Source organism: Marmota monax, unplaced genomic scaffold, assembly GCF_021218885.2.
Source record: "Marmota monax isolate L192 unplaced genomic scaffold, Marmota_monax_Labrador192_F-V1.1 WCK01_AAM20220418_F8-fsc00002, whole genome shotgun sequence".
NCBI lineage: Eukaryota > Metazoa > Chordata > Mammalia > Rodentia > Sciuridae > Marmota > Marmota monax.
Window position 1 is genome coordinate 37,599,821 of NW_026693571.1, and position 13,664 is coordinate 37,613,484.

Genomic DNA, 13,664 nt, shown 5'->3' on the forward strand with positions numbered 1-13,664 from the left:
TGACAAATGTTCTAGGCTGTACTAATACAGGAGCCACTAGCTACATGTGGCTACTGAGTACATGAAATGTGGCTACTATGACTGAGAAACTAATTTTAATATAAACGGCTGCATAGTTAGTATATACCATTTAGCACAGCTCAGGAAATATTTAAAAGTAAGTAGAATATAAGAAAATGGGCATTATTTGCCATCTACACCCAAACTGTACCTGCTTTAAAAGGAAAAACAAGAGGAGAAAAAGCTAATAAAACAACAACAAACAGAGTGGAGAACATCGATGTGAATACAAAGGCAGCTCTCCAGACACTCTGACTTGAAGTCACCTTAGATACCAGCACTATGATTTTTGCCAAATTATTCAAATTCTTTGTGCCTCTAGTTTCTCAAATGTAAAATAGACATAATAGTAGCAGCTACCTTTTTGGATCACTGGAATTCAACAAATATATTCTGGCGGGTAAGACTTCATCTTTCTGAATTACTACACCAGACTGATAGTAGGTGAAGGTTCCAACAAGGTTAGCTGCACTGGATGCAGTAGACTGATAACATTTAGGTACACTGGCTTACAATTTCAGTGCATACATATGTTACAAATAGTTGAAGGTGTTTTTATAAGCTACTCTCAGTGTTAAAGAAAAAAGTGGATAAAATAAAGAAGGACTGAGGTTGTGGCTCAGAGGTAGAGCGCTCGCCAACAATGCGTGAGGTACTGGGTTCGATCTTCAGTACCACATAAAAATAAAGATATTGTGTCCACCTATAACTAAAAAATAAATATTTAAAAAAATAAAGAATTGATAACTGCTATTGTCAACTGAAGAAGTAATTATAACAGCTTCAGTTAAGCCCAGAATTTACCTTCTTTTAAATGTTCCACAAAAATGATCATTCTCTGCTTGCTACCTGTGATTGTGCTCACTACTAACATGAAGCTACTCTGTAAGCATAAAGCCACTGTAAACCTAAGATGCATTCCTTTTCGTGATATAACAAGTTTTCAGGTCACTTTCTTTCACAGTTAAGTGATACAAATAGAGACTTAGGTGGAATGCTTAGCGGTTTAAGTTGATCTTCAATATTTAAAAAATATTTTCATAAAAATCATTCTTGAGACAATGATGAAACCAGAAAGTGAGGTGATTTTTAAAAACTCTCTAACAATACTTTAGAGCACATGGCACTTTTAAAAATAGATCAATGTTCATTTGAATAATTTCAAAATTTTATAGCGACACAAGGATACTCTGTTGATTATTTTTAGTTTATATACAAAAATTTTTAAAAAAGTGCTTGCCTTGCTGCCTCAAGGCCCTGGGTTCAATCCTTATATAAATAAATAAAATACAGTTATTGTGTCCAACTACAAATACCGAAAAATAAATATTAAAAAAATTTTAAAAGTATACATAAATGTTTAATAGGGTTTACTATGTATCAGAATATCTGCAAATATAAACTAGTTTATTCCAAACAATAACCAAATGAAGTACATTTTATTATACCCAATTTTACAACTGAGAAAACGGAGAACAGAGGATTTAATAAGAGAGTCTTGCTCAAGTTTGTTTCTGTGTTATGCTAAAACACACACACACACACACACACACACACACAAACATGTACAATCTATATAATGCCTGGATTCAATTCCTACATCCTCTGGTACTTCTCTCTGGTGAAAATGGAACCCTCCTCACAGGAAGCTCTTTTTCTTCTCTTTAAAATTATCATTATTATGAATGAATAATTTTGAATGTAATGCATTACACTATTGTCATAAATGATCATGTATGTAAGAAATAAATAAAAAAATAAAAGTACCATTATTAAAGAAACTATAGACACAAACTTACCGTCTCATGTCGGCCTATTTTAGCTTTCTCAATGTTCTTCTGTAGGTTTGCCTGCTTTTGGCTTCCCTCAGACCACTAGAGAATCAAAGCATAAAATGGTTTGCTAAGATTAACTTTTGAAAACAAATGAAATTTATCTCTGGCTCAGGCCTGTGACACAAAAAAGTAAAAAAAGACTACCCCCAAAATTAATTCTCTTGGAGCTGGGCCTGTGGCTCAGTGGGAGAGCGGTTGCTTTGCAAGTGTAAGGCACCGGGTTTGATCCTCAGCACCACATAAAAAATAAATAATGATATGTGTCCATCTAAAAATTATAAAAAACAACAATAAAACTAATTCTCTCATTTGAGGAAAACCAAGGACAATGAATCATTAGACTGAAAAAAACTGTTTTAAATATACTCTTATTTGATGAGGAAAAATGAACAATATGACTTTAATCTTTTATACATCTTCATTTATCTGACTCACCACCTCTGCCCCAAATAATCTGAGGTCTGTTATTTAATTAGAGATTAAACTTGAAAAGTAAAAAATATTTATGTTTTATACAAGTTCTTTCTTCAAATTTCATTTTGCTTCTAACTAAAGCCATTACAAAATACCCTACATTGTTTCTTGTAGATTTGTAGTCTTAGGATCTGTTTCATTAATAGTTAATAATGATTGTATCACCTTTTATTCTTTTTTTTTTAAAAGAGAGTAGAGAGAGTTAGAGAGAGAGAGAGAGAGAGAGAGAGAGAGAGAGAGAGAATTTTTTAATATTTATTTTCTAGTTTTTTTTGGCAGACACAACATCTTTGTTTGTATGTGGTGCTGAGGATCCAACCCGGGCCGCACGCATGCCAGGCGAGCACGCTACCGCTTGAGCCACATCCCCAGTCCCACCTTTTATTCGTTAATAGTTTATGAGGAACTGTATACTTTACATCCTAAACTCTCACACAAGAAAAATTCTGTAGACTTTTTTCTTTCTTTTCTTTTCATGATACTGGAAATTGAATCCAGAGTCTCAGGTGTTTTTGGCAAGTGCTCTACCACTATGCTGCACCCCTAGCCCTTTTTGTTCTTTGAGACAAGGTCTCACTAAGTTGCCCAGGCTGCCCTTGAACTTTCAATTTTCCTGCCTCAGCCTCCTAAGTAGCTGAGATTATATGTGTGTACCACCATATCTGGCTTGTTTCACATATTTTAGGAGTGACTGATTCAGATATTTTACTCAACTGAGAAAGCAGATTAATTATATGTGGAAATGGATTAAATAATACCAGCATAAAAGACTAGATACAGATTATTCATCAGTGTGTGACTAGGTCTACAGCAAAAGGGATAAGAAACTTCTGAACACTGTTTTGCTTTCTCAATGTTATTAATTTTACCTGGTCCATGACTAATAAAATAAGCACAGGAAATTTCCAACATTAAATTGTCCACATCTTTTACTCTAGTTGAAAATTTCAGACTCATTTGATTAGGTGAAAGACTATTCAAAAATATATTCCATACCTCCCTCACTCTTGAGTTATAAACATTTAGAAAATAATTAATGACAGGATGAATTTCTGTTGTTTGATAAGAAACTGACCTTCCACAATATAATCTAGTTATAGAGAGAAGGTAAATAACATCTAAATTTTTTTTTTAATTTAAAATTAGGAAATACTATCTTTAAAAGTTTGGCAGCTTTGTCCTGGCATTGGGAAATTTCTCACTTCTCAGTATGCATGAAGGGAGTATTGTAAGCTTTCTTTACTAGTTGTCTAGTCATTGATTCAAATACACAGCACAAATAAGATCTATTAGCTATGCCAGACATACAACATCACCAAACCAGTTACACTTCTTCTTGAGAGCAATTATCTTCCTAAGTTAAAAGAAAAAATAAATCTGCTATACATTTAAGAGCCAAAATAAACTTCAAGGCCCAAATTAGCAAGGAGATCTAGTTCTTTATAAAAGGGTTCCCCCATTTATAAAATAAAGCCAAGTTTAAAAAGTAAATATTCCATCTTAAAGTAGCCATCTGAAAAAATTTAAAAATGTATGTAACATTTAAATTCAGGAGTAGAGGAGTCCTCAAATAAAAAACACACAGGTATTAGCACAATATTGTCCCATTAAGTGTTTTAAAAATAACCAAATAGGTAGATATTATACAAAAAGTTAATGATTACATAAAATAAGCCAATAAGGGGATTTAAACCTTAATTATATAAATGAAATGTCTTTAAGGTACTTATGTCTATTTGCAATTATTTAAAACTTAAAAGCTTTGAAAGTGAGGGCATTCAAGAATTCCTTAATTCTGAGAATAATTTTATGCACTTTAAATGTGAAACCCTACATTCATGGGTTGTCACGTTAAGTATCTTGGTAATAAAGGGAGGCACAATCTAAATGATGTTTTCAAAGAAGAAGCTTCTTCTAATTATCTTAAATACTGAAACAGTTTAGTTTGACTCAATAGTGAAGGATTCTTGGCTCACTGCTTAATTTCTAAAATCTCAACACTGGAAACAATGAAAGCAACTCTTGTTAGGCTGCCTTTGCTATCAGTTTTTCATCTACATAGCTACTAGAAGCACTACTGCTATAGTTCCTAATATGCACCTTGGAATTAAACCAAAAGCAGGCCTCAAGCAGTAAGAGTTGGAATTGTTTCCTACTTTATATATAGTATGTGAACCAGCAGTTCCAAATTTTGACATATATCAAGATAACCCAAAGGGATGGTTAAACCACAGGTTGCTGCGTTCCACCTCCTGAGTAGGATGGGGGTAGGCCCAAGAATATGCATTTCTAACCCGTTTCCAGATGGTGCTGATGCAACTGGCTGTGGGTACCACAACTGTGAGAACTACTGTTTTCTTGCAGTAATAAACTCAGTTAGAATACACGGGATATCAATATCCTGTGGATACTGGGCTGGAGCCGTAGCTCAGTGCTAGACTGCTTGCCTAGCATGTGTGAGGCCCTGAGTTTGATCCTCAGCACCATATAAAAACAAATAAATAGAATAAAGGTGTTGTGAAAAAAAATTCTTAAAAAAAAAAAAAAATCCTGTGGGGATATTATCTAGTTCATAAGTAAAAACAAATTACTGCTAATACTGTAGACTGAACTACAAAAATATTTCTGAATTTAGAAATATTAAATATTAGACAACACACATTTATTAAAAAAAAGGGAGGGATAATACCCTATATTTATTTATTTTTTATTTATTTTTTTTATTTTTAATTTTTTATTGTGGGTTGTTCAAAACATTACAAATTTCTTGACATATCATATTCCACACTTTGATTCAAGTGGGTTATGAACTCCCACCTTCACCCCATACACAGCTTGCAGAATCACATCGGTTACACAATACCCTATATTTAAAAAGGTATTTGGCACAGGATTCCCTTAAAAGCAACCTTTTCTGGTACATTTCTATAATAAAAAACCAGAATCAACTATATTAATCCATTAATAATTTAATGCTAAATTAAATTTGGGAATGGACTTATTATAATTTTTAAAAAAATTTAGTAACTCAGAACAAATGGCAACAGCTGCAACAACAATAAAAACTACCTATAATAAGTAAAAACAGGATTTCATCTTTAGATTTGAGGATCTGACACAATGTTTCTCTTTGAATGCATTCCAGGCCACCTATTTCAGACACTCAGGGTAGAGAAACACAATTCCCATGTTTTCCAAAGGTCTAATTCACTGCCTGGAGGAACTGTCTATTCATAAGAGAAACAGAAAGATTGATTCAAGCTGGCTGTATTGGAATCTTGATTTGCTCTTTTTAAGAAATGAAGAAATTTCAAAGCATTAAAGAAAGAATACAAACTTTCATAGGTGGGAAAGAATGACTAACAACAGAAAATGAGGGAAGAGAGATCATAACAAGAGCAACCCCATCAGTCTACTGCTTTATTAAAATTCATGTACTATGGAAAAATATGTTCTATGGTTTTTGCTTATGCTTTAAAATAATTTGCTTTGTTTTTATACAATTAAAATCTTGTTAAGAGTATTTACAACTTCAAAATTGTATCTATCTTTTAATAAAGGTGATATTTCATTTAGAAATTGATCATAAGGAAATATTGAATACTCTCAAGATATAGTTACACATACAGATGTGAGCAATGAGGTCTCAACATTAGAGAAACGTTAAATCAATATTTCATAGTACAGATGTGTCACAATCAGACAGTTGAAGAAAATATGTTCAAAGAAAACACACACTTTTTTTTTTTTGTACTGGGAATTGAACACAGGGGCACTTTACCACTGAGCCACAAACCCAGCCCTTTACTTTTATTTTAAGACAGGGTCTCACTGAGTTGCTGATGCTGGGTCTTGAACTTGTGATCCTCCTGCCTCAGCCCTTCAAGCAGTTGGAATTACAGTTATGTGTCACTAGGCCCAGCTATTCAAAGAATTTTTAATGACACTGAAAAATTCTCACAGAATAAAGCTGTTTTAAAATATGGAACCAAAACTACAACTCAATTAAAGTCTATCTATAACCAAAAAACAAAACAACAAAAAAACCCACAAGAAAATGTATAAAATTTAAATAATGCTTATCTCTGTATTGAGGAACATGCTTTTTAAGTTTTCTATGTAATGAGTATAGAACTATTATTTTAAATATTATTTTCTTGTTATAAGTAATATATGAATGCATTATCAATAGATTAAAACATGAGCACATTCTTACTGTAAAAGACTAAAACAATGCAGGCGCATTTAAGCAAAATTCCTTTGCTTCCCTGCTTTTATGCAAACTCTACAACCCAATCCCCAGAGACAGCCCTTGTAAAAACCTAGTGTGCATCCTCGTCATTCTTTTGCTTTCCATTCAGATACAGACCAAAACATATATGGGATTATCCTTTATATAATGGGAATTTCCATGTCAGCATAACTAGGCAGATCTATGTCATTCTTTAAAAAAAAAACAAAAAACAAAAACACAACAAAACAAAAACCTCGTTATTTTTAGAGCAGTTTTAAAGGTTTGACCAACTTCCCATATGTCCCCAACCCTATCTATCCAGTCTTCCCTATTATTCTGCACCAAACCATACTATAATTTACTACAGCTACTACAATTTATGAACCTATACTGACTACATTATCATCCAAAGTCCACAGTTTACATTTCATTTTTGGTGTGGTACATTCTATGATGTACCATTATAGGATCATAGAACAGTTTCACTGCCCTAAAAATTCCTGTGCTCCATCCAGTCATCTCTCCCTCCTTCTAGCCCCTGCAGCCATTGATTTTTTTTTTACTGTCTCTTGTTTTTCAGAATGTCATAGTTGCAATCATAAACAGTTTTTTTTAAACTGGCATCTTTCACTCTACATGGTTCTCTCATGTCTTTTTACAGCTTTATAGTTACTTTCTTTTTATCTTGACTACTATTCCATCATATGGATATTATTTTGTTTGTTTATCCATTGAACTATCGAAGAACATATTGATTGCTTTCAAGTTCTGGCAATTTTAAATAAATCTGTTATGAACATTTGTGTGTAGATTTTGCATTGACATTAAGTTTTCAACTCACTTGGATAAATGCCAAAGGGTACAACTGTTGGATCATATGGCAAGAGTATGTTCAGTTTTATAAGAAACTGCAAACTGTATTCCAAAGAGGCTACAATTTTGCATTTTCAAGAGCAAAGAATGGACAGTTCCTTTGCTCTGTGTCCTCCCAGCATTTGGTATTTGTTAGTGGCCATTCTTTTTTCTTTTTAAATGTCTACCTACTATTACTTTATTCTTCCATTCCTCTCTTAATAGCTGTTTTATTTAAGTCCCCACAAAACATCAATACTCCTGTCATTTGACATATGTCTGTGCACATGCAGAGGTATTTTTTTTTCACTATTTCTTTCTTTTCTTTGCTTCCCTTTCTTTCGCACTGGGGATCAAACCCAGGCCCTGCTAATGCTCTATACTGAGTTATATCCCCAACCCGTCCTTTTCAGTTTATTTTGAGACAGGGTCTTCCTAAGTTGCTCAGGCTGGCTTTCAACTTATGATTCTCTTGCCTCAACCTCCCAAGCAGCTAGGATTACAGGCATGTGCCATCATGCCTGGCTCATGCAGCAGTATATCTATAAGGTGCATTAGAAGTAGATCTGCTGGATCACAGAAGAACAATTAACTTCTTTAAAGATTTCTTTTTTGTTGTAGAAAATATACATAAAATTTATCACTTTAACATGTATAATCCAGTAATAATAAGTGCATTCAGTCTTATGTAACCATCACCACGGTCCATTTTTAGAAGTTTGTCTTTACTTCAAATAGAAACTCTATGAATTTACCAATAACTCCACATTTCACTTTCTTGCAGACCCTGATAACCACTATTTTACTTTGTCTTTTTGTCAACTTAATCTATATATCTATGTGGAATCATATATATTTGCCCTTTTGTGTCAGGCTTGCTTCACAGTTTTCAAAAAAAATTATTTATTTATATATTTTTTTAGTTTTAGGTGGACACATTATTGTTTTTATGTGGTGCTGAGGATCGAACCCAGTGCCTCATGCGTGCTAGGCGAGCACTCTACCACTGAGCCCCTTATTTCACATAGTTTGTTTCAAGGTTCCACCTTTTGTAGCATACATCAGAATTCCATCCCTTTTAAAGGCAGAATAATCTTCCGCTGCATGCATATACTGCATTTTGTTTATGCATTCATTTGCTAATGGACAACTGGATTGTTTCCTCCCTTTCCACTATTGTGAATAACACTATTATAAATACTGATGTACAAGATCTTGTTTGAGTCTGTTGCCTTCAATTGTTTTGGATAAATATGTCAAAGTGGAACTGTTGGATCATATAATTTTGTTTAACTTTTTTTTTGGGGGGGTGTATCTGGGATTGAGCCCAGGAGTGCTTAATCACTGAGCAACATTCCCAGCCTTTTTTTTTGTTTTAATTTTTGGTTGTAGAGAATCAAATCCAGTGTGTGTGAGGCAAGTGCCCTACCACTGAGCCACAACTCTAGCCCCAGAAATTTATTTTTATATTTGTTTTGTTCTCTGCTCTAAAAATAAAAAGTTTTTTGTTTTGTTTTGTTTTAAAAAAATAAAGTAGAGGGGCTGGGGTTGTGGCTCAGCAGTAGAGTGTTCGCCTGGTGCATGCAAGGCCCTGGGTTTGATTCTCAGCACCACATAAAAATAAATAAATAAAAATAAAAGCATTGTGTGCAACTAAAAGAAATTTAAAAAAAATTAAGTAAATCTGCCTACTTATGCTGACATGGAAATTCCCATTACATTTTATTTATTTATTTATTTTTATGTGGTTCTGAGGGTTGAACCCAGTGCCTCATACATGCTAGGCAAGTGCCAAAACTGCAGCCCCCCAGCCCATTTTTTATTTTGAGACAGAGCCTCACTAAATTGTTGAGGATGGCTTTGAACTTGCACTTCTATTGCTCCAGCCTCCTAAGCCGCTGAGATTACAGGTGTGCACTACCATGCCTGGCCCATGTTTATTTAACTTTTTAAAGAACCACCATATTGTTTTCTAGAGTCTTTTCTATTTTATATTCGCACCAGCAACATACAGGACTCCCAATTTCTCCACACCATTATCAACACTTTTTTCTTTTTATAATAATAGCTATACCCAATGGGGGTGAATCGAACATTTAATTTCATCATTTTTTCTTTTACCAGCAGTCTATAACAGGCTTCCTCCCTTCAAGTTCCCTAAAGTGTACACTGATGACAATGTAAAAGATTGATAATCTGATGATTAAAAAACATTTTGTTATTGTGTTAATTTGCATTTCTCTGATTATTTAGCATCTTTTCATATAACTGTTGATCATGTATCTTTTTTTTTTTTAATTTACATTTTAGTTTTCGGCAGACACAACATCTTTGTTTGTATGTGGTGCTGAGGATCGAACCCGGGCCGCACCCATGCCAGGCGAGCGCGCTACCGCTGGAGCCACATCCCCAGCCCCCATGTATCTTTTCTTTCTTTTCTTTGACCCTGCTGGAAATTGAACCCAGGACCTTGTACATGCTAGGCAAATGTTCTCCTATTTGGCTATACCCTCAGCTCAAATTAAACAGATTTAATACTGTTTTTGGTGCTACTAAGAGATAAGCAATGTCCTCAACCAAACCAAGGATTTGTGGTAAAATTGAAGTGTTAGAAATTATTGAAATGGTAAATGTATATAGCTTTAACAAATAGAAGAGTTAAAAAATTTTAAGATTGAGGTTGCTTTGTATTTAATCTAAAGTAAGTTATTTTTTTAGAGTTATAATGTGGGAAAGTTATGGTTATAAAAAGTATAAATCCTGGGGAACCTAAACAAGGTCCCTTATCTAAATCTGATAAAATGCAGGCTCAGAAGTTTGAACACTGCCTTTGGGTCAAATAGAAGCTCACTTTAAACAAAAAAGGGCACCCAATTAACAGTGTTATTTTTGTGAAACTTCTAAATACATACAGCAGTCAGAGATGTCATTAATAGAAAAATTTTAAAATGCATAAACTATTGAAATGCATTTTTGGGATAAAACAAATTGAAATTAAGGTTATCTCAGGAAATTAAAGAAATCCATTGTTTTGACACTCTGCCACCACCTGGTGGCATGGCATCAAAATTGTAGGTCTAGTTTTTTTGTGGAGTAAATATTTGCAGGTTGGTTGACTTGCAGGTGGAATATATATTTTTTAAAGAATGGCCACCTCAAAAGAATGTTTTGGGGATGAGAGAGGGAATTCTATAGCTAGTTTAGAGTCAGCCTTTTCAACCTTACCCACCACAAAGCTCCAATAGCAAAGAATAATTTCTAAGTGGAAAGTTAGCCTAAGCTATCTTCTATAAGAACAAAACAAATATAAAAAAATAAATTTCTGGGGCTGGAGTTGTGGCTCAGTGGTAGGGCACTTGCCTCATACATGCTAGGTTCGATCGTCCGCACCACATAAAAATAAATAAATAAAATATTGTGTCCATCTACAACTAAAAAAAAAATTACAAAAAATTTTCTGACATCTTAAAGTTCTTATCACAAAATTCACAAAAGTGTCAAAAGCTATAACATTAACTACTTTAACTTTTTGCTATTTAAAATTACTTGCCAATAAAAATAGTTTATATGTTTTTCTCTCTTAACTCCAATCTTTGTGTCACTCCAACCACGAGAGAAGTAATAAAAGCATTCAATTTAAAGGGCATGACATTTTGGAATGGTGGTGGTAAAGGGGACAAAATCTCTCTTTGTTGCCTGGGCCGGTCTCAAGTGTCCTTCCTTTCTCAGCCTCCTAAGTACCTGGGACTTAAAGGTCTAATTTTAAAATGCAAACAGATATAATTTGGCAGATCCTATTAGTTTCCCCTCCAAAGACTTTCTTTACAGAGTTCCAATTTTTTTTTTTCAGATTAGAGTGGCAATGTGCTCTGAAAGAATGGGTCGCTTCCCAGAGCATGAATTTTGTTGGCTTAGATCCTTTCAGTGTAAGCATGTAACTCATACCTGGCCAGTGAGACATAAGGGAAGTCTTCCCTACTTGGGAAAGAGGGCATTCTAGGATTTTCCTTCTGGATAAAGAGAGAGATGTATAAAATGTCTTTTTTCTGCTTTGGACACTGTCAAAGAGTAGCAGCAATAACTACTTGTATCCACAAAAGGAAAGCTAAAAAAACATCAGAGAAGTCAGTCTAGACATATGGGATTAACCAATCTTGATAAAGCCTTCCTCCAAACTTGTTATATCAGATAATGAATTCCCTGTTATTTAAGCCAATTAGGATATACTTTGTGTGTGGGGTGTGTGTGTTTGGCGGGGGGGGCTGTAAAAGCATCCTGATTCATGTATATATATATATAAAAAAAAAAAAGTCACCAGGCTGGGTCTCAGTGGTGAACACCTATAATCCTAGCTACTCAGGAGGTTTCAGGAAGAAGGATCACAAGTAAGGCCAGCCTGGGAAGGTTAGGGAGAACCTGTCTCAGAATTAAAAAAAAAAAAAAAAAAAATTGGTAGTAGGGATTAAACTCAGGGGCACTTAACCACTGGGCCACACCAGCCCTTTTTTTTATTTTTCATTTTGAGACAGGGTCTCACTAAGCTGCTTAGGGCTTCGCTAAATTGCTCCTGCCACAGCCTCCTGATTTGCTGGGATTACAAGCAGATGCTACCAAGTCTGGGTCTTCAAAATAAAAAATTTTAAAAAGGGCTAGGATGTAGTTCAGTGGTAGAGTGCTTGGTTAACATGCACAAGGCCCCGGGTTCAATCTCTAGAAACACACACACACACACACACACATACACAAATAGCAGTTTTAGTAGGCAAAACTTTTTTTTTTTTTGATCCATGGTGAACTTTCAAATTTATTACAGAAAAATGCAAATGCCTATATTTTAAAATATTAGGAAAATATGTAGTTTTTATGTCTTGAAAAGTTCTTGCTTGCTAATTCACATAAGAGATACAAATCTGAAGTAAGCTAAATGGATAAAGAGAACAAATAAATGTCTGATCTATAAAGCAGCCCCTATACATACACTAGTAGAAAGCTGACTACTACACCTATGGGCCTGATAAGGAGGGAATTGTTAGGAATAAGGAATATAGGTTAGGTTCTTTGAGAGATTTGACATAGGTGTATTTAATCAGGAAAGGGAAAGTTGACATTTTGGGAAATGATTGCCAACTGGTGAGACTATTTAGGTATCAACATAGAATACATACCCGCTCTGGGGAGAAGAAGGCAGTCTAAGACAGTAAATACGTACTCTTATTTGCTATAGTAAACACATAAACTCATGCAGTGTTTTCTATGAAATATCAATCCCTCATAGCATGGGTCAAATAAGATTCACGATGCATAATAGGATGTTAAAGCCACAGAATACTTAAACTAGTTTATTTTTGTTAACCTAGGGTGCTCCAAATTCCTTTGATTACAGAACTTCCTTTTAAGTAATACCTATTATGTATTTTGCCACAGATTTTGGGTAATGCTAAGCTAGGGTCCAGCAAAATTAATTTGGGTAAAGTGGTAGAAAAGGAAATGATGGAGTTTAACATATACATAATTTTCCTGTAGTATGTATTTTGGAGGCTGAGTTCTAAAAAATGTTTAATATTATTATAATTATGAATACTTATTAGAAATTATCTTCAGTATTGTACACTGAGGATTGTGAGGAAAAGAAACTGGCCAGGGAATAAGGCTCCTAGAATAAATACACAATAGTTGGAACTAAAACCAGGCCATTGTGTATTGATTTATGTATTCATTCACCATTTATTATGTCTCTCTATTTCCCAATGTGTTTTAGTACTGGATTCCATGCTGGGGATGAAAATGATTAAGATATAATCCCTGCCCTCTAAGAACATCTGCCAAGATATAAGACACATGAAGATATCACTCTATAAAAGAAATATACGTAAGATAGTCATAGCATAAAGAAGTATTAGACTCTGCTCAGAAGAAAGGGATGAAAATCTTCCCAGAAGAGAAGACTTTTGAGGTGGTTCATAATGGATACATGTTTCAGCTAATGGACAGGTTGGAGTTTGCTAGTTAGACAAGTAAAAAGCACAAGCAAGGCACAGCACATAAAGACACAAAGATATCAAGGGAATGGCATTCAGGAAGCTGTAAACAACTTGGCATGAGTGGTGTGCAGGGTTAGAGAAGGGGCAACAGTGGGTTCGCAGGCTGACCAGTGGCAGGAGTTAGATTACAGAGGGCCTTAAAGCCAGTCTGAGGAATCTGGACTTTAT

At 34.4% G+C, this 13,664-nt stretch overlaps 1 protein-coding gene across 1 annotated transcript in view; it reads right to left on the bottom strand.

The window, feature by feature from the left end:
- Positions 1-13,664, bottom strand: part of Mnd1 (meiotic nuclear divisions 1) — a 59,609-nt gene that overhangs the window by 18,008 nt on the left and 27,937 nt on the right. The window contains exon 5 of the mRNA XM_046458895.2: positions 1,860-1,934. Coding sequence (XP_046314851.1) covers positions 1,860-1,934 — 75 coding nt within the window. The remainder of the gene's footprint in view (positions 1-1,859; positions 1,935-13,664) is intronic.